This window comes from Toxorhynchites rutilus, chromosome 2, assembly GCF_029784135.1.
Source record: "Toxorhynchites rutilus septentrionalis strain SRP chromosome 2, ASM2978413v1, whole genome shotgun sequence".
Classification (NCBI taxonomy): domain Eukaryota; kingdom Metazoa; phylum Arthropoda; class Insecta; order Diptera; family Culicidae; genus Toxorhynchites; species Toxorhynchites rutilus.
Window position 1 is genome coordinate 232140025 of NC_073745.1, and position 27012 is coordinate 232167036.

At 38.0% G+C, this 27012-nt stretch overlaps 1 protein-coding gene across 3 annotated transcripts in view; it reads left to right on the forward strand.

Annotated features, from left to right (window-relative positions):
- Positions 1 to 27012, forward strand: part of LOC129767205 (uncharacterized) — an 823328-nt gene that overhangs the window by 189394 nt on the left and 606922 nt on the right. For all 3 annotated transcript variants that reach the window (XM_055767859.1, XM_055767857.1, XM_055767856.1), the window contains exon 4: positions 2996 to 6229. In XM_055767859.1, coding sequence (XP_055623834.1) covers positions 2996 to 6229 — 3234 coding nt within the window. The remainder of the gene's footprint in view (positions 1 to 2995; positions 6230 to 27012) is intronic.

Here is a 27012-nt window from a genome sequence, read left to right on the forward strand (position 1 = left end):
TCCAAAAAACCTTTTTTTCCCCTTTATCCAAAAATGACATAGGTTTAGTCTAGTCACATGGAAATATTGAACGAAGACTTAAAACATGTTGAATTTTCAAAAACGAAGAAATAGCATCTCTGATATCGAGATATGTTATATAAAAAATCCTCAGCTTTCCATAAAAAAATAGCGCCCTATATCTTTAACCGAGAAAACTATGAAAAACTCAATCAATAATTATAAAAACAAAAATCCAAATTTTCCGCAAAAGTAATGTTTTTTTCAAACAAAACTAACTCATAAACTTCAATTTGATTTTTCGATTATATGAACCGGTCCAGTAGTTCAAAAGTTATGAATTTTTGTAGTGGAAAAATAGGGAAATATGATTTTTTCCATCTATCGATTTACTTTGAAAAATCATAACTCAAAAAGGAAAACAATAGCATCTCTGATATTGAGATGTGTAATGTAAAAAATCCTCAGCTTTCAAGAAAAGATACAAAACAATAGCGCAGTCCAAAGTCCAAAGTCATGAAAACAATAAAAACGACTACAATCAAAATTTTTACGATTATCGATTTCTTTTGCATGTTTGATATTTTTGACCAGCAGCAGGCTTCAATTTGATATGTCGATCATCTGAATCGGTTCAGTGGTTCAAAAATTATGAATTTTTGAAAAAAAATCATTTTCGGGAAAAAGTGGAAAAAATAGATTTTTCGGACCACCCGAAAATGGAAATGGGCACCATAATAAAAAAAATAAAAAAAATACGGGCCTGATGTTTTGCGATAAAGAACAAAATTACCGCTTTTGACGAAAATCTGAGAACCACTATATCGGTTTGGCATGGAATGGTTGAATATAATATACATTGTAGTTTGGTTAAGCAAGTGCAGATGTATCTCATGAAACATAAAAATAGTGAAAATCTAAAATATTTCAAATATAATTACGTAGTTTTTCAAACTTGCTCCTTCAAAGGTTGATGCATGAAAATCAATTTCGTTTCAAAGAATCCACTTTATTCGAATAACGTTATCATTCTGTGATATTCTGTGCACTATGGACACATGCATCAGAAAACGATGTTCCAAAACTGGAAGCTAGCTTTGAAATGATGTACAGCACTTGCTCACTAACTGGGCGTTCTTTAACTGGGATGTCTTTTAACCGGACGCTCGCTAACTGCGCTATAGTCCAGATAAAAATCAGTTAAACGTCAAATATAATGTAATATAAACAACAAAATTTGCGATGGGTACTCCAATGCATCACGGATCTATGATCATCAATACACTGAGAAAAATAGTTAGCATTTATATAACAAATTTTAGTACCGATGCGACAGTCATTTTCCACCGTACTAACTTTTCGTACATTCTACGTGAGTAAATGGTAAATACAAGAATCAAAACATATAGCATATAGCAGATAGTATGTTCAGTTCTTGCAATAATGACAAAAAAGGTTATGTTTTGTTCATCTATTTCCATCAAATAAAATTTCAACATACAAAATGTAATCGATTAATTTAAGAAGTAGAAAATCGGAACTTGATGCATATGAACTGTGTGGCGATGGTCGAAGACTTTTCGGACTTGGGCACTTGTGTATGCTGGCACAATTTTCAGATGGATTCACTTCCATGCTCGAGGCATTTTGCTGCTGAGTGATTGGCGAGAGCGTAATGCATATATGCGTTGGTATTTTGTTGCCGGTGCCGTCTAGAGTGTTTTCTTAGCACAAGAATTGGATGAATTTCGCTGGCGTAATATTTGTGCAATAGATGAAGTGGACCAACTGAAGACTTATTGAAGAACCCAGCAAACATAAAATCGTACAACCAGCGTATATACATCATTATTTATCCAATATTTTGGGTGGTATATGCACCTAACTGGCATATACATACTTGGAAAATGCTTGCGAATTAGTCTGAATGCATAAACGATTAGTATATGCATCTTATACGACTATTGTCATACGAATATACGATTTATTACAGACACACAAAAAAAAACAAATAGCGAAAAATATTTACGTCAACTGCGATATATCACGCATCGTCATTTGTATGTATGAGAATATTTATGGAATATAAATGATGTATCAGGACGTTGTAAAAGTTTTTACCCATCTGTGCGTTGGTGGTACATTACGAACGAGAGCATGATGGATGCATCCAATGTGGTCACGGATGTTGGAAGCAAGGTGGACACAGTCTTGTAGCCTGCGTAAGAGGGGCATACGATAACGCGCATGATACGGTACCAAGTGGCCTACGTAAGAGAGATACTACAGCAGGCATCAAGGCTGCGTGCGATGCACTCACCGAATGGTGGAGCGCAAGGCGGAGCACTTGAATGTGCCATATCTGAATACTGTGGTGAGAAAAACGCGCATTAACCATTTTTATTGTTGTCATAATGCAATCAGGAGATACGAGTTTTTTTAAAAAATATTTTCTGAATGCATCCATTGACGTTTCCCTAGATGTTTTTTTTGACGTTTTAATTGTCAGCCCAGTTAACGAGCGGGATTCGCAACTGGGCTGCGTCTTCCGCCCAGTTAGCCGACAACCGCTGTATATCTTATCATCATGTGTTCATTTAAAACGAAGTTCGGCGTTACAACAATTTATTTAAAATTTAGGTATCGCGTTCTACTTCATTTTTGTCGAGTGTGTTACTGGTTTACAGAAATATTCATCGATAAAACTATATTTTCTAAGGAATTTTCGCAAGAATATGTATGAAATGTAAACTGTATGCATGAATATGTAAACGAACACTTTCATTAGACATTGACCAGAAGTGAAGAACTCTAGAGTAATTCCCATTCAACGACCCGAAGAAACTAATTGCAATCCTCAGACACTGGTAGAACTGAAGTCCGAACTAATTAAAATAACAATTGAATTGCTTCTATTGGAACTAACCTGCAGCACTATTTCTCGACCAAAATAATCCACTAACGCAAAGTTTTTTCTTTCCTATATTCCGTGCAGCTCAAGGAACGCTCATCCTCGTCGGTGCGGGAGCGCTTCATGAACGACCCGGCCTACACGGAGGACGTCCGCCATCTGGCCCTTCCGATGCGACGCAACAGCGGACCGGAGAATGCCGAAACGGCGGCCCGCAAGTTCTACACGATTCCGAAGAAAAAGTCCAACTCGGTGGGCAAGGATTATCTGCGGAGCGCGAGCGGAAGTCGGGCGCTGGAGAGCCAAGATTTTTACAGCGTGGACGCAGAGGATGCGAGCCGGCAGGTTACCGGCGGCGGCGAGTGTGGGACAAATGCGCCGGAATCGGTCCAGAGTCAGGCGGCCCCACATCTGCAGGTGAAAGTAAGAAGGAAAAAGTTTAATTACCATAACAGCTCGGAAGCGCTGCGGTTGAACGATGAGTCGAGCAGTTCGGATAATTTGAAGCACAGCAAAAGCTCCACCCTCGATCGGCGGGGAAGGAGCCTCGACCGGAGGTCGACGACGGCGGTGGGAGGATCGAACGAGTACGAGGGCGCAGAAAGGGAGAGATGCGTGGAGCGTGATAAGGAAAGGACTAGCGAGAAAAGGTGTGTCAGTGCCGTGGAACAAGCTGCGGAGGACAGGGATGAGGCTCAGATAGAGAAAACTCGTGGGAGGAATAGGAATTTAATTCGTAGACAGAATGCAGCCGAGTACGAAGGGGCTGTGTCACTTGAGGAAGGGTCCTGTGAAACGCCCCAACAGCAAGAAGGAATTTACAAAAAGGATGAGCTGGAGGGTCACAGCGGTAGAGGGGGTGGTGGTGTTGCAGAAGACACAAAAGAGAGTAAAAGTAAATTTCAGATTGGGAAACGATTCCTTAAAGGAGAGATTGGCATCAAGAGCTTCAACTATTATTTGCTGAAGGAAGGACTGAAATCTTCCAAGAAGAATTTCTTAAAGCAGCGATCAGCACCGGCGGAGGCCGGCGGAGATGATGGAGGTTTGGAGAGAGGCGAGGAAAATATTTACGAGGAAATTTATTTCGATGAAAAGCCAGCCGAGGCGAACGATGAGAAAATTCAGTTTATCGATTGCGAGCTGTGTGTCCAACAATGTAGCAATAGCAATTGCGAGGCGTGTCACAGCCATGTCTCCAGGCATAAGCTGCAGCTGCATCACCATCATCAGCAGCAGAAGCAGTTGGAAAAGCAGAACGTGTATGAACAACTGAAACAAGTCCCCCCGCAAATCCCTGCCTCCGGGACACAATATAAAGCTGTCGCATCGAACGATGCTGACGAAGTGAATTTATATCAGTCGTCGTCCTCGACATATAGCACTGGTACCGGCAATGTCCTGCAGTATCAATCGTATAATCCTAATAATCCGAATGTTTTCAAAATAGAAACAACACCAGTTGCGTTCAGCTGCGACTATAACCCAATTCAACCGGTCTATTATAAAATGCATCGAGGCCCACCTGGCGCTCCCAATATGTCCTCCCAACAACGTCACATTTATCAGCAGGCACACAATATTTATTCTGCTAGCTCCGACTACTATCAGGAGATTAGAAAAAAATCCTCCTCCTCCTCGGACTCGTTACAGGCCCGGATGCAACGTGAACTCTATCAGCAGGCGAGTCTGTACTATTACCAACGCAGAGCCGCTGCTGGTTCCCGGTATCCGGAGCCGACGGATTCTTCGGAAATTTACAAAACCAGCTCGAATGCTTCCATCCTAAGCGAGATGTCAGTTAAAAGCGAAAGTTCCCTGAAACAGCCACGCACAGGCAACATGTCCGACTCGTCTCTGGGGGATTCACTATTTTCCCATTCCGCGAACCGTCGCTATTTCGGAAGTTCGGAAAGTTGTCGCTTTGCGTCCGATTGTCGCCGGTGCAGCATGGATGTGGAGAAGTGCAGCTTTTCGGATAACTGTCGGTACGATTGCCGGAATTGCGACTGCTCTTCGAGTTATTTTTCCTCCGATTTTGACGACGTCGGTATGACCCGGAAGAACAGCTCCCGTCAGTCAGGAAACAACATTATCCAAGATAATTACTCGGTGCCGGCATACGCCGAGGATTTCATAAAGCACGTCAACAACGTAAAACGCAACCAGCTTTGTCAGCCAACAACACAACAGCAGCAAAAAACCGCGGGTGGCAAGATTTATGAAACGCCCACAACCTACGCGGGAATGTCGAAAAAGACCGCGCCCCAGCAGCTGGTCGACCACCAGTACGAAACGGTAAAATCCAATTCCTACCGAAGCGGCGGCGGCGGCCAACCGCCGAAAGCAATGCAGAAGTACGACGAAAATACCAAACTGTCTGTCAGCCACAGTCACGAGTTATTGTTGTCTCCCACGAGGAGCAAACTGCCACTCGAAGGCCGCTACTCGCTGGGTGCGGTGAAACGATATGGACCCAAATTTTCCAGCACTCTCCCGGCATCCATCAGCGGTGGCAGAACAAGATATACCGACCTTCCGGAGGGTGGAACACTCCCAAAATCATTAACCGGACCTCCAAAAGCAACTCTATCAAAGTTGAATCACGAGTACGCGGAAATAGTGGCGCTTCCCACGACGAAGCCCAGCCAGCAGATGGAGCCATCCCTAGCGAAGCGCGCCAGTGTTAAATATACTGCTCCCCAGCCCCCGAATGTGACATCCGGCTCCGGTCGGATTCCAACTCGTCGCCCGGCTCCTCCCATCCCGTTGAATCCTCCACTTACCATAAGTGATGAATCCGATCCGAAATCAATCACATCCGGTGGTGCATGGCAAACTTCCCAGCCCCCGGCCCCGCCCCCTTCTAGCGTAACCACTAGAGCTGCTAATAATACCACAACCGGAAGGACGCCTTCGCCTGACAAGGACAAATCTCTCCTCCCGCGTAAGGAGCGAGTCGAGCCTGAGGGGAGCTACGAACAGGGTGCAACGGGTTCTGTCGTTACCAGCAGCCACCACCAGGATGTGGCTGTTCCGACCAAACGGACCAAAGATAAGTCGCCGCTTCGGCAACCACCCGCCAGGAAGGAAGGACAGTTGCAGGTGCAGAGAACCGTCGACCGCTCCCAGCAGCAACAGCACAAAGATAAGCAACTCCAGCCGGGTAATGATCCCACCAAGAGGCAGCAGCAGCATCAACCGCGACAGCATAAACCGGTGCAGGAGGAGGAGGACAATCTTACCGACGACGAGGATGACGAGGTGTTTCTCAGCGATAAGCTGTACGCGACACCGAAGCAGGACAATCGCCGGGTGGTGAGTACGATGGTTGCTTTATTTACAGTTTAACTAATTTTGAGATTGTGATAAGCGGTTAGGGGGGTTTCAAACGGGAAAAAAGCAAAATTTATTACGGGGTGAGTGTTTTTTGTGGTTTTATTTTTATCAGAGTTCAGTGTTATTTATGAAGTGGATGGGATTGTTGGGAAATCGATAACAATATTGATTCGCTGTTATTCAAGGGGTAGGGTAAATGATCTTGGTTTGTCCGATTTGGAGTGTTTTTACGCAACTAGTAAATAAAAATCGATTTTTCTTCATGAAAATCACATATAATCGATACGAGTTTGGGTTTGTTGGAAAAACCCCAAGTCTCTAGTTGCTAATACTACCATAAGGCGTTGAAATTTTTAAAAATTTTATGTATTTTAATGATTTTCCTCAAAGAAGAATTATGATCATGGTTTGACCACCTCTGATCATGGTTTGCCCAAAAAAAATGATTATGGTTTGTCGGGTTTTAGAAATTACCATTTTTGAATGAAAACATTCGAATTCAAAAGTAGATGTTGCATTCATCATTGCTTGAGTTCACTGTCATCATATGGATCCATTCATAATTTAGGCTTTCTTCAGAATACTGCCTTTTCTTGGCCCTTTTAAAAGTGTTATCCTCAACACACTCAACACAAAGAAACTTTATTCCTGCTATGCGCGAAGGACACTATAAACAAACTGCAGCGCGCCAAGCGGTTGCCATAGAAATCATGTGGACAAAATAACATTATTGAATTGGACATCTCATGATCAGAATTGAGTTCATCAAAATGTGTTAATTTAATGGTTTAGCTAAATCTGATAAAAATGGTGTGCAAGCATGATGTTTACAATATTTGTAAGTGTTGTAATCCAGAAAAAGGTTTGAACACGTGCCAAATAATCATCTGGTGATCGATTAAAAGTTAGCTCGAATGGGAGGCGCATTGACACCAATAGATGGTGTATTTTATAATCCTTTAAAACATGTGATTCCGTAAAAATATACTATAAAACTACTGTAAATCATGAAAAAGACAATTTTTTTTATATGTTTCTGCCATACAAATGAAACACAAATTCGTGCATTACTCGAGAATTAGTCAAGCAAATGGAACCAATGCATGTGGAGGTTTTAGGGTGCAATAAATGATTCTATGGTGGTTAGACACTCAACCCCCTCTCTAAGGGGGAGCTGCCATACAAATGAAAGACAAATTTCTGCATAATCCGAAAACTAATCAAGCAAATGCAGCCAAATTTGTCTTGCGAATGTTTTAGGGGACATGGTCAATAGACACTCTCTGTGAAGAGAGGGGGGGACTGCCATACAAATGAAACATACATTTCTGCATAATGCAAGAACTAATCAAGCAAACTGAACCAAATTTGTCATGTGGAGGTTTTAGGGGACAAGAAACATTTCTTAAGTGGTTCAACACTCCTCCCACCTCTCTGAGGGGTGGGGTCTATCATAAAAATGAATCACAAATTTCTGCAAAACTCGAGAACTAATCAAGCATATGGAATCAAATTAGGCACATGGAGGTTTTGTGGTACAATGAATGTTTCTATGGTGGTTCAATACTTCACCCCCCCCCCTCTCTAAGGGGGGCTGCCATACAAATGAAACACAAATTACAGGGGGCACACAAACTTCTTTGCGTAACTCGAGAACTAATCAAGCACAATTTGGGATGTGAGAGTTTTTGGGTATGAGAAATGTTTCTATGATGGTATGACACCCCTCTCTCCTCAGGAATGGAGAGGAGGTCCCATAAAAATATTACACATATTTCAACCAAAAATATTCCAACCAAACATGACAATTGAAAATTTTTGGAAAACTCTGATGGAAAAAAGGGAAAATTCAGAAAATTAAATTCCCATATGTTCTACAATTTTGTGGTCCCCAGGCCTAGTGGTAAGCGTTGCGCTTGCCAAGATGGGGGCTTCGGGTTCGATTCCCGTTCGGGTCAGAAATTCTATCGTCATTGATCGTTTTTCTGACTTGCACTGGTAAAGGGGAACTGTCTAGGGTGTGGTGGGATGAGCATTGGGCATTGCCAGTCCCCAAGAAAAGCCACAAAAACCCGGAAACAGCTCCCCTAAGTGAATTGACGCCGCTATAAGCGTCTTTGCCCAGTCCTGGTGGTACACGACGTAAAGCAGCAGTATCACGATGGTCCTCCTGCGAGATAGTGGGGTTGGTCGCAGGCCTTGCAAGCCACTAAAACACCAAGCAACGAACAATACACAAGAAAATTGTGAATCAGGGCATGTTGTAAAGACGTTAAGCCAAAATAAATAAATAAAAATGTTCTACAATTACATAGTGACAAGTGCTGTTAGTCCATTTGATGTTTGCGCTAGCGAAATTGATCTTTGTTCGAAACTAGAAATGGATTTCAATGTGGTGAAACGCACTCCTATATCTTCTTCTATCTATTCCAATTAAAGAGTATCGCCGGGTGTGTTGATAAGAGCAACTCGAGGAAGGAATTGTCCGATTTAGAGCTGTCTTTATTATATCATAATTTCTGTATAAAACATTTATTCCATTTAACGGAGAAATATGTTATTTGCAAGTGGTTGAAAAATCTTGAACGAGGCTTGTATCTGAAAATAATCTGATATTATAATGATGAGTTTTGTTAGAAATACTAGGAATTTTATAGTAAAAGGTAAATTCAACGGGGTCGATTAGAAGATCAATCAATGAACAGTTCTGCGATTGGACCCATGAACTTTCACATAGTAAGAAGACGTGAATGTTTGAAGGTATTGATAACAAAAAACAAATGTTGGGCGGGACGAAGTTTGCCGGGTCAGCTAGTGAGATGTATATGAGGTGGAGCAGTAGGCAGAGTATATTTGGATTGGTAAACAAAAAATTATATCGTCATTATTTGCATTCAATATGAAGTGTATATGGAAGTAACAAAACAATGTTAAAAAAAACTCACGGTATCGTGATTTAATAAGTCATATTGCTTATGAAATCTTGTGACGTATTATTTTTAAATAGATGACAATTGTATTGTGACTTACTTCCATCATTGAAGGGCAAACAGGCTAGAGAACAATCGTACTCTTAGTTCTTTGGAATAGCAGCATTTTCAATGAAATGTTGCTTAATTGTAAACTATTTTCTCAATTCACATACATCGACACTGTGAGCGTTGAGAATATCATCATATCATCGCGAAAACAACGACTTTATTAGCTCCTATGAAGGTGAGAGAGTGAAAACGGCACACAAAAATATCACTTTTCATCTTTTCCGACATCTTTTCACAAATGTTCACGAGGCAACTGAATATAAACACAAATATTGACGTCACGCTATGAAAAGTAGCTATGGAACCGTATGCTATCACGCACACTAGGACCGCAAAATCTACCAGATGCTCCACTTAACACTCCTACACTCGCGCGTAATTTATGTACTACGGACGGTGCGCGCCTCTGTGATATGGCTATTGTGTATTTTTAGGCGCTATTCAAAGAAAAAACATAATTGAGTGAAAAACTCCAGATTTTCTTTTTCATTAACTTCATTCAGTTTTAATAGTCATTTAATTCAGCTACCTCATTGATGTTCGGTCTGTCAGACCTATGCGCGAGTACAGGAAGATTAATATTCCTGCTCATGAGTAACATTTATACAGCTATTTCATGCCAAACCGATATAGTGGTTCTCATATTTTCTTCAGAAGTGGTAATATTGTTCTTAATTGTAAAACATTAGACTCGTATTTTTTAATTTTTTTTATTAGGGTACCCATTTTCATTTTAGGATGGTCCGAAAAATCTTTTTTTTTTTGAACTACGGAACTGATTTAGATGATCGATATATCTCATTCAAGCCAATAAGCTTTCATAAAAAAATAGTGAACTTGCAAAAAATAATGGATTTTATTTTCATATCTATTGATTGTAGTCGTTTTTTATTATTTTCATGGCTTAGGACTAACGGGTGTCAAATAAAAAATGAGAATTTTTCCAATACCTTTCAGTAACTCAAATAAAGAGCGTAAAATTTTCTTTCTCCAACAAAATTGCTCTTTGGGCTCCCTAGAAATAGTAGGTGTGTTTGGTTTTGCTAGTTTGAATTTAGTCAAAGCAAAGATGGCAAAACGCATATTCCAGGAAATGATAATTACTACTCCAGCGACACGTCATCCACACCGCCTGAAGTGAAATACAAGTTCAAGCACAAGTTTGAAAAAAAGGTTATGTTGTACATCGCCTTTCCCGACAGGGGCATTTCAAAGCCTTGGTTTAAGCCGATCGGTCTGGCAATCAACCAACAAATCTATCGAAAAGAGTGCCTCGATAAAATCCTGCTGCCGTTCCTGAACGAGCATCACGCGGATGGGAAGTACGTCTTCAGGCCGGACAAGGCGTCTTCCCATTACGCCAAGAAAACGCTGGCGTATCTTGAGGAGAAAAAGATACCGTTCGCGCCGAAAGATCGTAACCCAAAAAACTTGCCCAGTGCCGCCCAATAGAGGATTTCTTTGGCTCACTCAGTGCCCTAGTGTATAAAAACAATTGGAGGGTCAAGGACACGAAGCAACTGACTACAAGAATCCGGTTGTATCCGGAAAATGGACGTAAGTGCCGTACAACGTTCTTGTGAGAGCATCGCAACAAAGTTGCGTCGAACAACAGACCACGGCCCTTACTCAAACATTCACTGACATTTTTTTGAAGAAAATACATTATGTTATTAATAAAAAATACTGAAATCGTTGAAAAAAAAATATTTTTTTTTATATGTGATTGAAAAAAATCTCTTTTTTTATTCAACACCCGTTAGAGGGTGCAATATTTTTTATATTTTTTCTTGAAAGCTGAGGTTTTTTTACATAACATATCAGAGATGCTATTTTTTCGATTTTGAGACATAATTTTTCAAAGTTAACCGATGGTTCGAAAAAACAATTTTTCCTCCTTTTTCCCACTATAAAAAATCATAACTTTTGAAATACTGAACCGATTCAGATGACCGACATTGAAGCTTATGAATTGGTTTAATTTTAAAACATACTATTTTTGTGATTTTTTAGATTTTCATTTTTATAATTATTGATTGAGTTAGTTTTTCATAGTTTTCTCGGTTAAAGACAGAGAGCGCTATATTTTTTTATATTTTTTTCTGGAAAGCTGAAAATTTTGTACATAACATATGTTGATATCAGAGATACTATTTTTTTTTCGTTTTTGAGATAAGATTTTTCAAATTTAACATGTTTTAAGTCTTCATTCAATATTCCTATGTGACTAGACTCTGCCTTTGCAACCAGAATCCAATTTTCCCGCAAGTATATTTCCTATAGAAAGAAGACACTGTAGTTAAGGAAAGTTCAAAGTTTCAGGACTGTAGCAGGTACTTTAACTGAGATATCGAGAAATAAAGATGAAAAGTTGCAAAAAAATGATTTTATTTTTGAAAAAAGAATGCGAAAAAAAAATTTTCCATAATAACTCACAATAACCCATAAGTATACTATGTTCTTATAAACGTTATTGATTAGGATTTCCGGTGAAAATAAGAAGATAAAGCGTAAGAAAAAGAAGAAAATTAGAATAAAAACCATAATTTCGGCATTTTTTTACTCCCAGGAGCTCCCAGGTCGGGTTCTTGTTTTTTTCATGTTTCATGTAACACACACTAATTCAAAAAAAAACTTTCAAATCGCTTGATTATTTGTTAATATTTCTACCTTAAATTGAATCTATTCGAACAGACCTTTTTGAATAAATTGTAAATTGCGAATGAAAAGTCTACCAAATTATATTTTTTTGATGATTTTTAGGTGTCGAAATCGAAAAGACTTTTGTTTTTATAGGCTTTTCGGAAATCTGAATCTTTTTACACAACACATCAAACATCCATGATGGCATGTATTTCAGTTGTTGATCTATAATTTTGTTAAATAAAACATATAACCTTATATCTAAATAAATATATCTCAGTGACGGAAATACAGTAACGTCTCGTTTATCTCGTTTATCACTGGAAATGTTTCGCTTATATGTCGTTTTTCGATACATAAAAAATAATGTGAAAAAGTCAATTTATTGATCGATTAGTGAACAAAAAAATGAGAATCAAGCAAAAAATTGTTTTTTAGTCTTTTTTCCAACTGTGGTGATCAGCCGTATTTTTTGTTTGGCAGCTAAACCCGAAGAAGAGGCGGTAGGGGAGAGGGAGGCAAGTTGGCGAGGGAGGCAAGATGACGAATCGGTAATTTGACACGTTGTAATGAAGGTAGCGCCACCTACTTTTTACTGATGATGCATCATAACAAGGCCAAAATTTGTACTCGGTAACTCTATTGTATTAGGCTATCAAAAAAGTCCTGCGGTATTTTTTTTTTGAATTTTTTTTTTTTGTTCATAAAATTAGTTACAATCATCTGTTTTAAGTCAAATATGCGCCGTTTTGTTCGATGACTTATTCCCAACGAGATGCCAACTTCATAATACTCCTGTTATAGAAGCTCGCTTCCTTATTGGCAAAAAACTCGGATAGTCAATTTTCACAGGCCTCTTTTGTGGCTAACTTCTGACTATCTAGCTCGTCCGCCATGGACAAAAACAGGTGGTAGTCACTTGGTGCAAGATTCGGACTATACGGCGGATGCAAAAGAACCTCCCATCCGAGCTCCCGGAGCTTCTGGCGCGTCACCAAAGAAGTGTGTGGCCTGGCGTTGTCCTGATGGAAGATAATGCGGCCTCTGTTTATCAAAGATGGCCTCTTCTTCATGAGTGCTATCTTCAAGCGGTCCAGTTGTTGGCAGTACAGGTCCGAATTGAGCGTTTGGCCATAGGGAAGCAGCTCATAATAGATTATTCCTTGACAATCCCACCAAACACACAGCAGAACCTTCCTGGGCGTTAATGAGGGCTTGGCCACCGTCTGAGCCGCTTCAGCGGGCTTCGACCACGACCGTTTGGGCTTCACGTTGTCGTAAGTGACCCACTTTTCATCGCCAGTCACCATCCGCTTCAGAAACGGGTCGATTTTGTTGCGATTCAGCAGCGATTCACATGCGTCGATACGGTCAAAGATGTTTTTTTGCGTCAACGTGTGTGGCACCCATACATCGAGCTTCTTTGTGAATCCAAGCTTCTTCAAATGGTTAATAACGGTTTGATGACTTATCCCCAGCTCTTGGCCGATGCTACGGCTGCTACTATGCCGGTCTTTCTCGGCTAATTCAGCGATATTGTCGCAATTTTCGACGACAGGCCTTCCGGAGCGTGGCGCATCTTCGACGACCACTATACAAGAACGAAAACGTTGAAACCATCGTTGTGCGTTGGAAATGGAAACTGTATCGGGTCCATAAACTGCACAAATTTTATTGGCAGCTTGAGATGCATTTTTGCTTTTGTCATAGTAGTACTGTAAAATATGTCGGATTTTCTCTTTATTTTGCTCCATATTTGCTATAACTCACGAACGACTTAACCAAACAAATACTGTCAAGGACTATATTATAGCGCGCAAAAATACCTTTCCAACAAGCTATAGTATGACTCGATACAATGAATACAAGTAGAACTACGCGCTTACAACGACACCTCGCGGAAAAAGCGCAGGACTTTTTTGACAGCCTAATACATAATCTGTTTGTTTCCGGCGAGTTTCAATCATGATTGTTTTTTATTGAAGAAGTCGCTTGGGGGCAAGTTGGCGAACTGCAACATTATGTTAACATTTGGTTTTTTATTGCAGATGGTTAGAACTTATAAGCGAAAAAGAGGCCAATATGGGTCGGACACCAGTTTATGTTATGAATGTTATGAATGTTATGAATGTTATGAAAGCTATAGAAGAAAGTTTGTCTGTTCTGGGTGCTTCAAAACAGTTCGGTGTGCCAGGACCAACTTTGAGACGCTATCGACGAAAATATCCAGACATGGAGGTTAGATTTTCAATTCAGCATTTGCGTTTCCATGTTCTATATGCAAAAAATATTAAATCTATATCAATTTCAGGATACGTCGTCCAATAAAGGCTGCTTTAAAGCCACATTCAGGTCCAGCTTCGAAGAATTGCCTATTCGTTTACGGTTAAAAATGGCATAGAGCACACTTTCAAACGAACATGCGCTGGACGGACATGGGTTGAAATGTTTATGAAGGCTCATAAGCTATCTTTGAAAAAGCCAGAAAATACCTCAGCAGCTCGATTAATGGCGTTTAATAAAGAAAATTGTGATTTTTTTTTCGAACTTTGGGAGATATACGAGCTCAGTATCGTTCTCCTGCTTGTGACATTTACAGTGTTGATGAAAATGGCATTTCCACTGTTCCAACCAAAATAAATAATTGTTATTACATTTTGTTGATTTTTAGGTAACCATATTCACCAACATGCCTCCAGGCAAGTGCGCTTTTTGCGCAAAGCTTTTGGGTGGACAAGTTTTTTAGTTTTTTTTGCCCATCCAATAGATAATATGATGGAAAACACTTAAGGCTATATGAATCAGCATCAAAATTGAAAAAAAAATTCCAAGATCCAGGGCTCGTCAAAGTTTAACGTCGCAAACTTGCCTCCCTCTCCCCTACTGAGGTATTTTATCTCGTCAATTGTTTTAATTCCATTTCAAGGTAACTATCGGTGATTCTTTTTTTCGTGAACTGACGTTTTTATTTATTCCTTTCGCGATTTTTCGTAAAACCTTCTTAATAACCTTCCAGAATGCGAGTCTAACTATTCTGTGACAAATCAAAACAATCGTGGGTTGTGGCTTATTTTGAAATGGTGCACAACTATTTGAATGCTGAAGGCCGCGTGATAATTTCATCCTCTACTATAAAGTGACCAGGTGGTCAGAGGTCTGACGCGGGACACAAAAAACAAAACGTTATGTATATACGTCATGTGAACATAAACCATAGTTTAGCGAGTCCAAACTGATCAGTATTATCAGGATTATCGACACTCAGTTGTAATTTTTCGGAGGTTTAGTTTTTGTTTACGCCCGAAAATCACTCGAAAACTCCAATTCGTTTTTCATCGATTTTAGTGTTAACGTATGCAATCAAAAAAATGGTCTAATTTCGGATGGCGATGAAAGATAATTTATAGGAACAATTTTTTTTAAATTTTACGTTTATTAAGTCTACAATAAAAATTATTCAAAGCTGTTGATTCGCAGCAGCAGCACTGTCAAGCAATTTTCCATACTGTAAGCTACACCCCACAGTGAAGGAGTTGGACATCCTGAGGCACTTTGTGTCCGCCAGATATAGCCGATCTGGTATTTACAATATCTTCTCTTTGCCGCTCCTTAAGCCGGGAGATCGAAGCAACCGGCCAAACGGTGGAGAGGAATCTGGCCAAAATGGACATTTTTATGCGGAAGTGTCAGACGAGACCGGCCGTATCTGAGCAGCAGGCAATCACCTAGAAGCAGTAGCTTGAGGTGCTGGTGAAAAACTTCTTTCCGGCGAAAGAAGTGAAAAAAATTCTTTTCGTACTCATCATGAATAACGAGACGTACTTGATGCTAGAATTCAACGAATGGCAGGGGACCGGGTACTTTACGTTCCCCAGGTAAGCGATGACGTCGAATATATCATCCACATCAAGTTCTCGAAGAAGGTCCTTCTCTGTCAGACGCGAAGGGAATGTCCAAGCCGCTTTTCTTTCGAGTCATATGGTGAACGGGGAAATATATAGTACGAAGTGCTTGCCGGAGTTGGGAAGGTGATGCGGTCTTTATGCCGAACCTGGGATCAGCCCATTATGTCGAAAGATCACTGGAGGATGGATCGGCGGGGGATAAACATTCTCGCGAAGACCACCAACCTTCCCAACATTCCCCAGCTGCGCCGGATAGAAAACTATTGGGCGAATGGCCAAAATGGAGAAACAGACGACCACCAAAGCCACGAAAAGGTAAAATAACACGCCGATATACATCTTTTCATCGGCCATGTTTCAGGTTCCGGCCAACTTCCGTAAGACCGCCCAGCGCTTCATTTTCGATACTTCATCAAACAACTCTGCCTCTTCCTGTCGAGTATACACTAGTTTTTCCGGCTTATTTAAAACGTTAAGCCCTGACCGAGCTAGGGGACCAAAGATGAACTTTTCGTCTGACTCACGTTGGTCCCTGTGGATCAATAGGGGACTTTTATAAAAATCATTTTCCAATTTTGTTGCTGTCGCTTCCAGTTGACACTCTCTAAACAAAAAGCCTAATGTCGGTGCGATGAAACCAGCTCAACGTATCAATCTTTGGATGCATTAGAAGCGCTCTTGAACAGTCTGCAAAATAAAAGTTTTTTTTGAGGTTCATCCATTTAAGAAAATCAACATGATCAAATTGTGATATTGAAATATATTGATATCGCGGGACATATTCGTTTCTTTTGCCAAATGCGGGACGTTTCGCGGAACGGAATCTCACGCGGGACATTTTGTTGAAATGCGGGACGTCTGGTCAGTTTACTCTACTAACAACTATCCGTCAGTATTTGTTTTCAAAGGGCCTGGCCGGGTAAGGGAGTAAAAAGTGCCTCCAAACCAAATCACCAGCTGTATGGCAAATATTGTACAGGATATTAAAAATAGAAATTTTGGCGGTTTATTTGAACCCCTACGTGGTTTGACGTAGGATCTATAGTGAAAATCGTACTTTTTCGTTTATTTCACGTCATCCTCAAAAGCTTCGAGATAAATTTGAAAAAAAAAAAAACTGAATGTGCATCTTACTACGGTGTATCAAGAAAAATTATCAAAAAACATTTTTTATCAAAAATTAAAGTACTAAAAAAATTTTGAAATTTTGGATTTTTTTTTATCTAGAGATTCAGTACTACTCTAATTCATATTTAAATGTGTTCCTACGGCTTTTCTAGATATGTGTGATTTTTTTCAGATTTTTTTCAGTGTTGCGTGGTACAAAACATATTTTTTTATATTTCCAAAGGGTCTGGCTGGGAAAGGCAGTAAGAAGTGCCCTCAAACCAAATCACCAGCTGTATGGAAAATATTGTATAGAGTACTAAATAAAACATTTTGGTTGTAGTACCATATATTTGAGTCCTTATATGATACACCATAGGACTTATGGTGAAAAATGCACCTTCTCGTTTTTTTTCACGCCATTCTCAATAGCTTTGAGACAAAAATTTGGAAAAAAAACTGAAAGTACATCTTACTAAGGTGTATCGATAAATATCTTCAAACAATTTTTTCATCAAAAAATGTTGTAACAGTTGGCACAACTGTTATCGTCGTATGATGTTTTCAGATTATTTATTTGCTTATTTATTGTTGGTGTTATAGTTATTTATATACTCATTTATTTATTTATTGGTTAGGATAGTTAGTAATTATTCAAATATCAAATATTCAAACAGATTAAATTATTTAAATTCAAAAACACACACTGAAACATTTACAGTGTACCTCCACTAAGTCACAATCGAAAGTAAACTAAAAGATACTCCAGAAAGTATACTTAAGAGCTTAGATTTCCCATCCCCCTCCCTGGAGCTGGGCGAAAGCTCAATCGCCAAAGTTGTTCGGCCAATGAGTGTCTGTTCGCGCAGCGTTTACTTTCGTGGCCTTGAGTTTGGGAAGGGTAATGAGAAGGTCGTATTCAAGGACGGTTAGTTGAAGCAAGATGCACACAAGGGGATGCTTTGGGGAAATTGTCTTCGGCTGAGCTTGAGCTCTGAATCGCGAGATACCCTGCGGTTTATCTGAGGACTACAATGTTATTCGACCATTTTGCCAAGAACTGTCCGACATCGCGGAACCATTGTGTGTTTTGTTCGCGATCGCTAATTGTAAGTTCTTTTTATATAACGTGAAGTCTTTGTGGTGATAAAGTTGAATTGTTTCAGTGCCATCATTTGTTCCTAGTTAGCAAACAAACGCTCAATAAAATTTAACGAGCAAAAAAAGCGACTACAACAGGTACATATATTGAATAATTTAGGGACATTTTTCTAACTGTGAACAAATTGCTAAAATAGGGAAATTCCTCTTGGCGAGACCCGACGAACCAAAACGCGTCGGAGAAAAGACTGCGCCGTTACCATCGCGCCTTCAACAGACCCGCTGGAAGCTATCAATCGGCGGAGAATCCGCCGCAAAGAAGCAGAAGGAGTTGGTGAGGAAATTTGTGTCCTCACCGCACTCCCCAGGTACCCTGTTTTGTCCATGTGCACCATTAGTCCATTTAGAAAGTTTTTCGTCATGTCGTTTGTTAGGAATAAAAGTCGTTAGTATAAATGTAGCCTGTGATTGTTAATTTTTATTTCATAAAAATTTCACGTTATCCGTGTATCGAGGTTAATGTCTGGAATTCTTGTCGTCAACATTTTTGTTTCCCAGATGGCCGTGCCAGTCTGGTGGATTGTTGTTGAACATTGCCTATGATGAGAAAACCCTGTAGAGGTTTTTCGTCGATCTTAGGGTGATTCTCAGGTGTTTGGTAATTTTCTTGGAGCTTTCTGCGGGTGTCTTCTGTCAGCCTTCGCTGACTGGAATTTATACAGCTCGACCGTTCTCCGATCCTTATAAAAGGACACAATTTAGGCCTGTGTGTCAGGTCTCTATTAAATATGCGGTACAAAAAAATTTAATATATTTTCTGGCATTTCGAAATTTTGGAAAAAATATAACTTGGAGATCCGCTTCTGTTCTAATTTTTATTTAAATGCGTTCGTATGTGCCTTTTTTCTACATGTGGTGCAATTTTTTCCTGAATGTTTAAGAGCATTGCGAGACACAAACATAATTTTCTCCATCGTCTGCATTATTATTTTTATTTTCTTGAACTCGATTATTTTATTGTATTCGTGGTTTTCAATTGTAAGATTAAAATAAAAAAGTAATAATAATTTGGATGTTTTTAAGTGTTTTTATCATTAATCCGAATGATCTTTCCACAAGGACTTTATTTTTTCTCATGGAGCTCTATTTGTACTGCTGACTCCTATGAATTTGGTAAACCATCGAAATCCGATGTAAAGATAATCTTATATATTTCAAGATATGAGAAAAAAATCTTTGTACAGCGCAATGCTCTAAATATACCGACAAAATTTAGACATATAAAAAACAACTTTTAAATAAATATCAGAGCAGTACTGGGTTTCTAAATTCAAAATAAACTAAAAATGTCCAAAGGCTAAACTTTTTTTTTTTGCGCAATCCTCTTAAAACTTCAGGAAAAATTACGCTATATGTTGAAAAAACAACACATACGAATGCATTTAAATAAAAATTAGAGCCAGAGAGACCCACTTTTCTCAAAGTAATATTTCTTTCAAAATTTCGAAATGCCTGAAAATATATATATATTTTTTTGTATATATATAAATTTTTTTGTATATATATAAATTTTTTGTACAAAAAATCTAAACATTCTGAAAACAAATCACATATACCTAACGCAGATGTAGGAAGAAATTTGAATACAAACTAGAGTAGTACCGAATCTTAGAATAAAAAAAATTATTTAAAATTAAAATAAAAATTAATTTCGATATTTTTTAGTATTTAATTTTTTGATGAAAAAATAGCCAGATGTACTTTCAGTATTTTTTTTTTCTCAAAGTAATTGAGAATGGCGTGAAAAGGTGCAGGTGCACAGGTCCCTTTCCCGGACAGACCCTTTGGAAATATAAAAAAAATATTTTTTGTACCGCGCAACACTGAAAAAAATCTGAAAAAAATCACACATATCTAGAAAAGCCGTAGGAACGCATTTAAATATGAATTAGAGTAGTACTGAATCTCTAAATCCCGAATTTTTTTTTTCAAAATTTCTATATTTTTTTAGTACAGGTCGGACTCGATTATATTTGATTCGATTATATGCAATTTTGGACTCGATTATATACAGTTTGGAAAAAAAATATTTTTTTTATATTTCAAATATGACTTATTTCAAGAAGAAATGTAACCTTTCAACATTAAGGTGCAATTTAAGTGACTATTACATGTACAGTGGAGTGAAAATCGTGATTTTTAAAGATTTTGATTGAATTTTCACCAAGCATTGTTTATATCGATATTGCAGCCAAACTAAGAACGATAGAAGTTCGGTGTCAAAAATTGTAGAACGGTTAAAAAGCTTCAATTTAATTGATAAAAACAATCTAGTTTAATATAATTTTTTAGGATGAAAATAATAATAACACATTAAAAATAATTAACTTTTCTGTTTTTCACTTCCAAAATGTTATTAAAATCCACTTATTTAGATGTTCCACTACTATATCCTGTACTAAATTTTCTCATCTTTCAAATGAACGCAACAAAATCGTCTTCTGTAGCGTACTTTGTAATGTAGAGCCAGTTTGAGGCAACAGAGTCCGAAACAAAAAAAAAGTTCTATAACTCTGTCATTGTTGAAATTCGAACATATGCGTATAAGGTTTTTTTTCATCAAATATGATCGTCTCTCACCTTCTGAAAAAATCCGGATAAATTAATTTTTTTCATGTGAGAAAGGTGTTTTCTGACTTTAATGGGTAGAATCAAAACCCAAATCCCTTTTTAATATTCAAAAAACAAAAAATACATGCAAAAAAAAACGAATAACACAAAAAAAAATTTCGACTCGATTATATACAGGATTCGATTATATATAGTGAAAAGAAATCAAAAAACTGTATATAATCGAGTCCGCGCTGTACTTCAATTTTCGATAAAAATTTTTTTTGATCATTTTTATTGTTACAGCGTCATAAGATGCACATTCAGTATTTTTTTCAAATTTATCTCGAAGCTTTTGAGGATGACGTGAAATAAACGAAAAAGTATGTTTTTCACTATAGATCCTACGTCAAACCACATAGGGGTTCAAATAAACCGCCCAAATTTCTTATTTAATATCCTAGGGTAAATGATCTTGGTTTGTCCAGTCGAAAATATGATCATGGTTTGCCCATTTTTTGAATGCTCTAATTCAGCGCTCCTGTGTCAAATAAGGCCTTCGAATGTTTCGAAACATATAAATGAAATTGCCTTTTACATGATTTATAGTAGTTTGATAGTATATTTTTACGAAATCACATGTTTTAAAGGATTATAAAATACACCTTCTATTTGTGTCAAGGCGCCCCTCATTCGAGCTAACTTTTAATCGATCACCAGATGATTATTTGGCACGTATTCAGACCTTTTCTGGATTACAACACTTATAAATATTGTAAACATCATGCTTGCTCACCATTTGAATCGGATTTACATAGCTAAACCATTAAATTAACGCATTTTGATGAACTCAATTCTGATCATGAGTTGTCCAATTCAATAATGTTGTTTTGTCCACATGATTTCTATGGCAACCGCTTGGCGCGCTGAAGTTTGTTTATGTTTGTTTATGGTGTGCTCCGCGCATAGCAGAAGTATGGTTTTTCTGTGTTGATTGTGTTGAGGTGAACACTTCTAAAATGCCCAAGAAAAGGCAATATTCTGAAGAATGCCTAAATTATGAATGAATCAATATGATGACAGTAAACTCAAGCAATGATAAATGCAACATCTAATTGTGAATTCGAATGTTTTCATTCAAAAATGGAGATTTCTAAAACCGGACAAACCATGATCATTTTTTTGGGCAAACCATGATCAGAGGTGGTCAAACCATGATCATAATTCTTCTTTAAGGAAAATCGTTAAAAAACATAAAAATTTGAATAATTTCAACGCCTTATGGTAGTATTAGCAACTAGAAACTTGGGGCTTTTCAACAAACCCAAACTCGTATCGATTATGTGTGATTTTCATGAAGAAAAAATCGATTTGCATTTACTAGTTGCGTAAAAACACCCCAAATTGGACAAACCAAGATCATTTACCCTATACAATATTTGCCATACTATTGGTGATTTGGTTTGGGGGCACTTTTTACTCCCTTACCCGGACAGGCCCTTTAATGCGAATACCAGACAAATTTAAACCTGTAGAGTGCCTTTGTAAGATGCAAGATTAAATTGTTTTTAGTAGTTTACATACCATTGAAAATGTTATACGCAATACATAAATTATTTCTATTCGAAACAATCTCGAAACTGATTTGTTTCCATAAAATTATCATTCTTAAATTTCACGTCATTGCTGCTAGATTTCCAACAGCTTTGTGAGTTTCCGACATGAGTTGGATCTATGTACAGATAAGAAAGTTCAGTGTCCCTTCTCAAATTGGCAATAAATGAAATTTGTATTTTCTTCTTCATTCTTCTTACCCTCTGGAAGTGAAATAAACTGTTTTGTCGCGTCCTATTTTGTCGGTACTTCGGTGCTTCTAGAAAGTTTGTCGCCATCCCTGCTGTGAGTTCTTTTTTCATCGAATGAGCTGCTTTTCGGAGGTGTTGATTTTTGTTTGAAGATTTACTCTCAACAACGTTTCATTTTTGTGTATTCTCGCATATCACACGGCGTGAGTGATTTTAATCGTGTTTCTGCGTCCTGGTTTATTATCAACGTCTGGTGAGCCGCTCGTCTGATACATTTGCTAAAACTAAATATTCCAACAATTTCTTGATCAAACAATTTTTCGTTGCACAACCTTTTCTCCTAGAATTTTCAGGGAGATCATAACAACCATTAACAGAATAACAAGAAGCTTGTTCAGAGCTCAACGCTAGAGACGAAAGCCATTTCACGATTTAATTCGATGAAATATTGAAACCAAGCTGGATAATACACAAATTGCGTTTCCTCTTCGTCCGAAAACCGTCGTTCGCTATCAATTTAATATTCCGAACATCTCTTCCGCCTCCGGGAAAGCGATGTAAGTGAAATTAAATTAATTTTCATGATACACTGCTGCAGTGCACCTAAATAAACGAACACCCAAAGTTTTGCTTTGGTTTTTTTCCTGCCTGTCCCATTTCTCGGTGACGAGATGAGCAGGTGCTGTATTTGGATTTGTTCAGCTGGTTTACTCGATGGCGGCCTTTTACTGCCCGTTTTTGAGAAGGGAGAGATTTTACACATTAAGTTTTCCGTCCCAGGCCCCTACGCAATCAAAACGCGTTGTTTTATACCTTGTTGTTGGGAAGTGCCCTATAATTCTCCACCGGTTGGGTCACTTTTGTGGACGAGAGCGACTCGCTGAGATTTCGGAAAGTTTACATTTGAATGAAAACGGAGGCTCCATCCTGACAATGGAGCTTAATTCAAAGTATGTGATGCAGGAGGGACGACGATAATAAGAAGAATAGAGTCAACTTTGCTGATACAACATATATTGAAAATAATTTCACTTGGGCTTATTAGTAAAGTTTATAAGCATTTTCGGGAGGGCATTCAGCCGAGTGGTCGATTAATTTTGAACATCGCCTTCTTCGCGACATTGTGCTGCGTCGGAAGAATTTCACTGCGGGCATTAATTAGAGAAAATTTACCCAAGAATCCCCCACTGCTAGCTAACGTATTGTAGACAAATGGAGTGAGCAAAACTTCGATCGAGTGCTTCCTTATTTTTCCTTCTGTAAGCAAACTTGAATAGATTAATCAATATCTTACTTTCGGTAGAAACTTTTATCATTCAGTTGCAAACATTTCTAGGCATCAGTGGAGCTCAAAATCGCCAGTAAAATTGACAGAAAAGAAAAGTTTTTCTAAGATGATGATGTGTTTATTTTGTCTTCTACAGCTGCGTCCAACGCGGGTTCGCGCAATGTGAATTTAACGATAAGAATAAAAATGGTTTGAATGAACTTCCGGACGAAATTGATGGAGTCGTGATTAACAAGCGACATAAAAACAGAAGTATAGAAAGCTTAATAATCTAACAGAATCGTAAATACATTATAAACATCCAATAGTTACTCGGGACAAATTCAGCTTTAATTCCTTTTTCCCGTGATTAAATCAAACCCAAAAGGTTATCCCGATTTTCTTCTCGTTCATAGGGTGCGTATTGCATTAATAACGAAGCTGAAATCATCTTAATCCTTTAAATCCATCTCAGTTCCGTGTAATTCGATCGAATTATAATTCAATCAAATCACAATTTATAATCGTCTCACAGAAGGTTGGATCGTTTCGATTCCGATTCGAAACGCCTTTATCGCTCAGGATGAGCTGTTAATGAGCTGTCGCCATTAGATGGAAATTAGACTCTATTTTACAGATCGTATCGCCAGACCCAGTGGAACGATACTCAATTGTTTTTCTTTTGTTACGATCTGATTATCACTTCGTGAAGCGTTACATATTATTATTGGGAAGAAAAATGTTGGTTTTATGAAGTTTAAGGTTTTGATAATATTGCTCACTAGTTCACTCAGCTTAGGGGCGAAACGTAGCGAGCCCCAAACGTTTCCTCCATTTTGATCTTAGACTGTATATAAGTTCCTAATTTCTTTATCCACCTGTGATTTTCACGATTATATTGCGAGCGGATGTGTTCTAATCGTTTTATTTGTTTTTTTTGTACGACATGAAGCAAATTTATTTGGTTGTGGAAGAAGAAATCATGTCCGATTAAAATATCATGTTTGACAAAATTGTTAGAAATTAAATGAACTATTTGGATAAAATAACATTTTAAATGTACTGCCGAAAATCTTTCTCAAAAATTAAATTTAATATTCAAAACTTTTATATTTCAAAACATTCACTCTTCGATTTTTTTAATGTTTATATGGGTAAGCCCTTCTAACTCAACAAAGTTTTACGTATAGTGGTCCCATGGTGAACTCATCAAAATGGAGATATGAATTTTTGGAAACTTTTGAAATTTCAATACTTTTGTGAAATGGTGATCATTTAAGAAAAGTAACATGAAAAAAGGAACCTACATGCGATTCTACATGAATAACTATATATAACGTTATATCCTAGGACTAACAGTTCTCGAGATATAACCATTTATTTATAGTTGAAATAGTGAAATTTCTATACGATGTCGGAGCCTTAGTCGTTATGTCCAGCAGCAGTATACAATTTTCTAATATTTTACGAACATGATTTAAATCGTATCAAATTGGTTATATCCCAAAAACGGTTAGTCCTAATATAACATGTTATATAGCGTTTTTTTTAAGTAGATTCTATTTTTCAAGGTACTTTTCTTAAATGATTACCTTTTCACAAAGTATTACGATTTCAAACTCATATCTCTATTTTGGTGAGTTTACCACGGCACCACTGTACCGTACCGTGAAAGGGTTTTCCAATAAAAATATACAAAACAATATCGAAGAGGGGTTGTTTTGAGATACACAAGTCATTATTATTTATTTCTAACAACTTTGTCAAACATCAAATTTCCATCGGACATCTGAATTTTGAGTTACGATTTTATGAATTATTTTGATCATGCTCTTGAAAACAATTAGTCGCAATTGAAGTTGGTAATATGATAATGAAAATTGTGGCTTTAGGTAGTTTTCATCATAAGTTCCAAGTTTCGAAAAATCGGAGAGGGTCGGGTCAGCAGTTGATTTAGGGAGGAATTGCTCAGCTATATATTTTTCGTGAAATTCAAGAAAAAAAAATCAACTTTTACTTAAGGTGTCCATCTTTACCACCATTCCCCTATATACCATCAGATGGAAATTTATTGACTCATTTTTTTTTGTTTGAATCACAAACAATGAAAGTAGCGAAACATGTTTACAATTTAACGGATAAAGTAGGTGTGTTTTTTAGATTTTAATCGTTGCTTGCGCTCTCTCTCTCTCTCTCTCTCTCTCTCTCTCTTGTTTGTTTCATCTCCTCCACCGCATATTTATTCAAAATGAGAGAAGATGTTCATGATGAATGAAGTACCTGTGGCGGGATCTCGTTGTCTAATGTTTATGTAATATCTGAAGGGACAATCCCTTCAGAACTTAGGATTTCAAAGAGCTTGTCACTCAGAATACATTTAAATCGTATTGCCATAGAAATCTCAACTAAATACCAATAAAAACGACCCAGGTAATTCTACGTTGAGAAGGCGAACGTTAGGAACGATAGTGACATTGAAGAAACACAATTACTCGCGTCACTGTGCAGTCACCTACCATGATTCCAGCAACGCTTGCACATTTAATCTAATAATGAAAATGAGGCAAATTGAGAAGGCAAAAAAACGTTAGTGTCACCCAAGTGCCATCTAATAAAACAAGGCACTATGGAAAAGTCCATGTTATAGAATCTTTCTTGGTGTTTCATGTTCATTGTTCGTCATACTACATCCTTGATTTCTATCTTGGGGTGTAAATCAAAGGGGGGTTACATTACGAGGAATTTACGTTCGTAGTACAAGGTTTTGAGCAGTAATATCTTTCTAACATAACATAATTCGAAAAATAAGAGATTTGCGAGAGATATTTTCTACTTATTGTTTGTGAATGCACCCAAGGGGTGAAATATGATTTCGCACACATTTGGGCAGTCAACTAGGTGTTCCCGTGATGATTTTTTATATCACGGAAAAGATATTTCGGATGTACGGAGGAATGAATAAGGTTGTCTTGATGATTGGAGTGTCGAACGTCAAAAGGAGACCACAAGCGAAAAAAATATTATTTCGTATATATCTGAACAGATCGCAGGCCAATTCCAAGGGAAAACAAAATATCCATCCGTCCATTTATTGAGAATTGATTTAGATGCAACTTCAAACAAATTATTACTGAGCCAATGGTAGCCCTACGATAATCTCGAGGTTGTATCACAGACCAAACCCACTCCTAGTTTTTTTCGTTTTGGGTGGGAAAAGCTTCAGATTTGTACAACGACATCCTTCAACAACTGGAAGCTCAGGGTTTAGGGGTCATGAATTCCC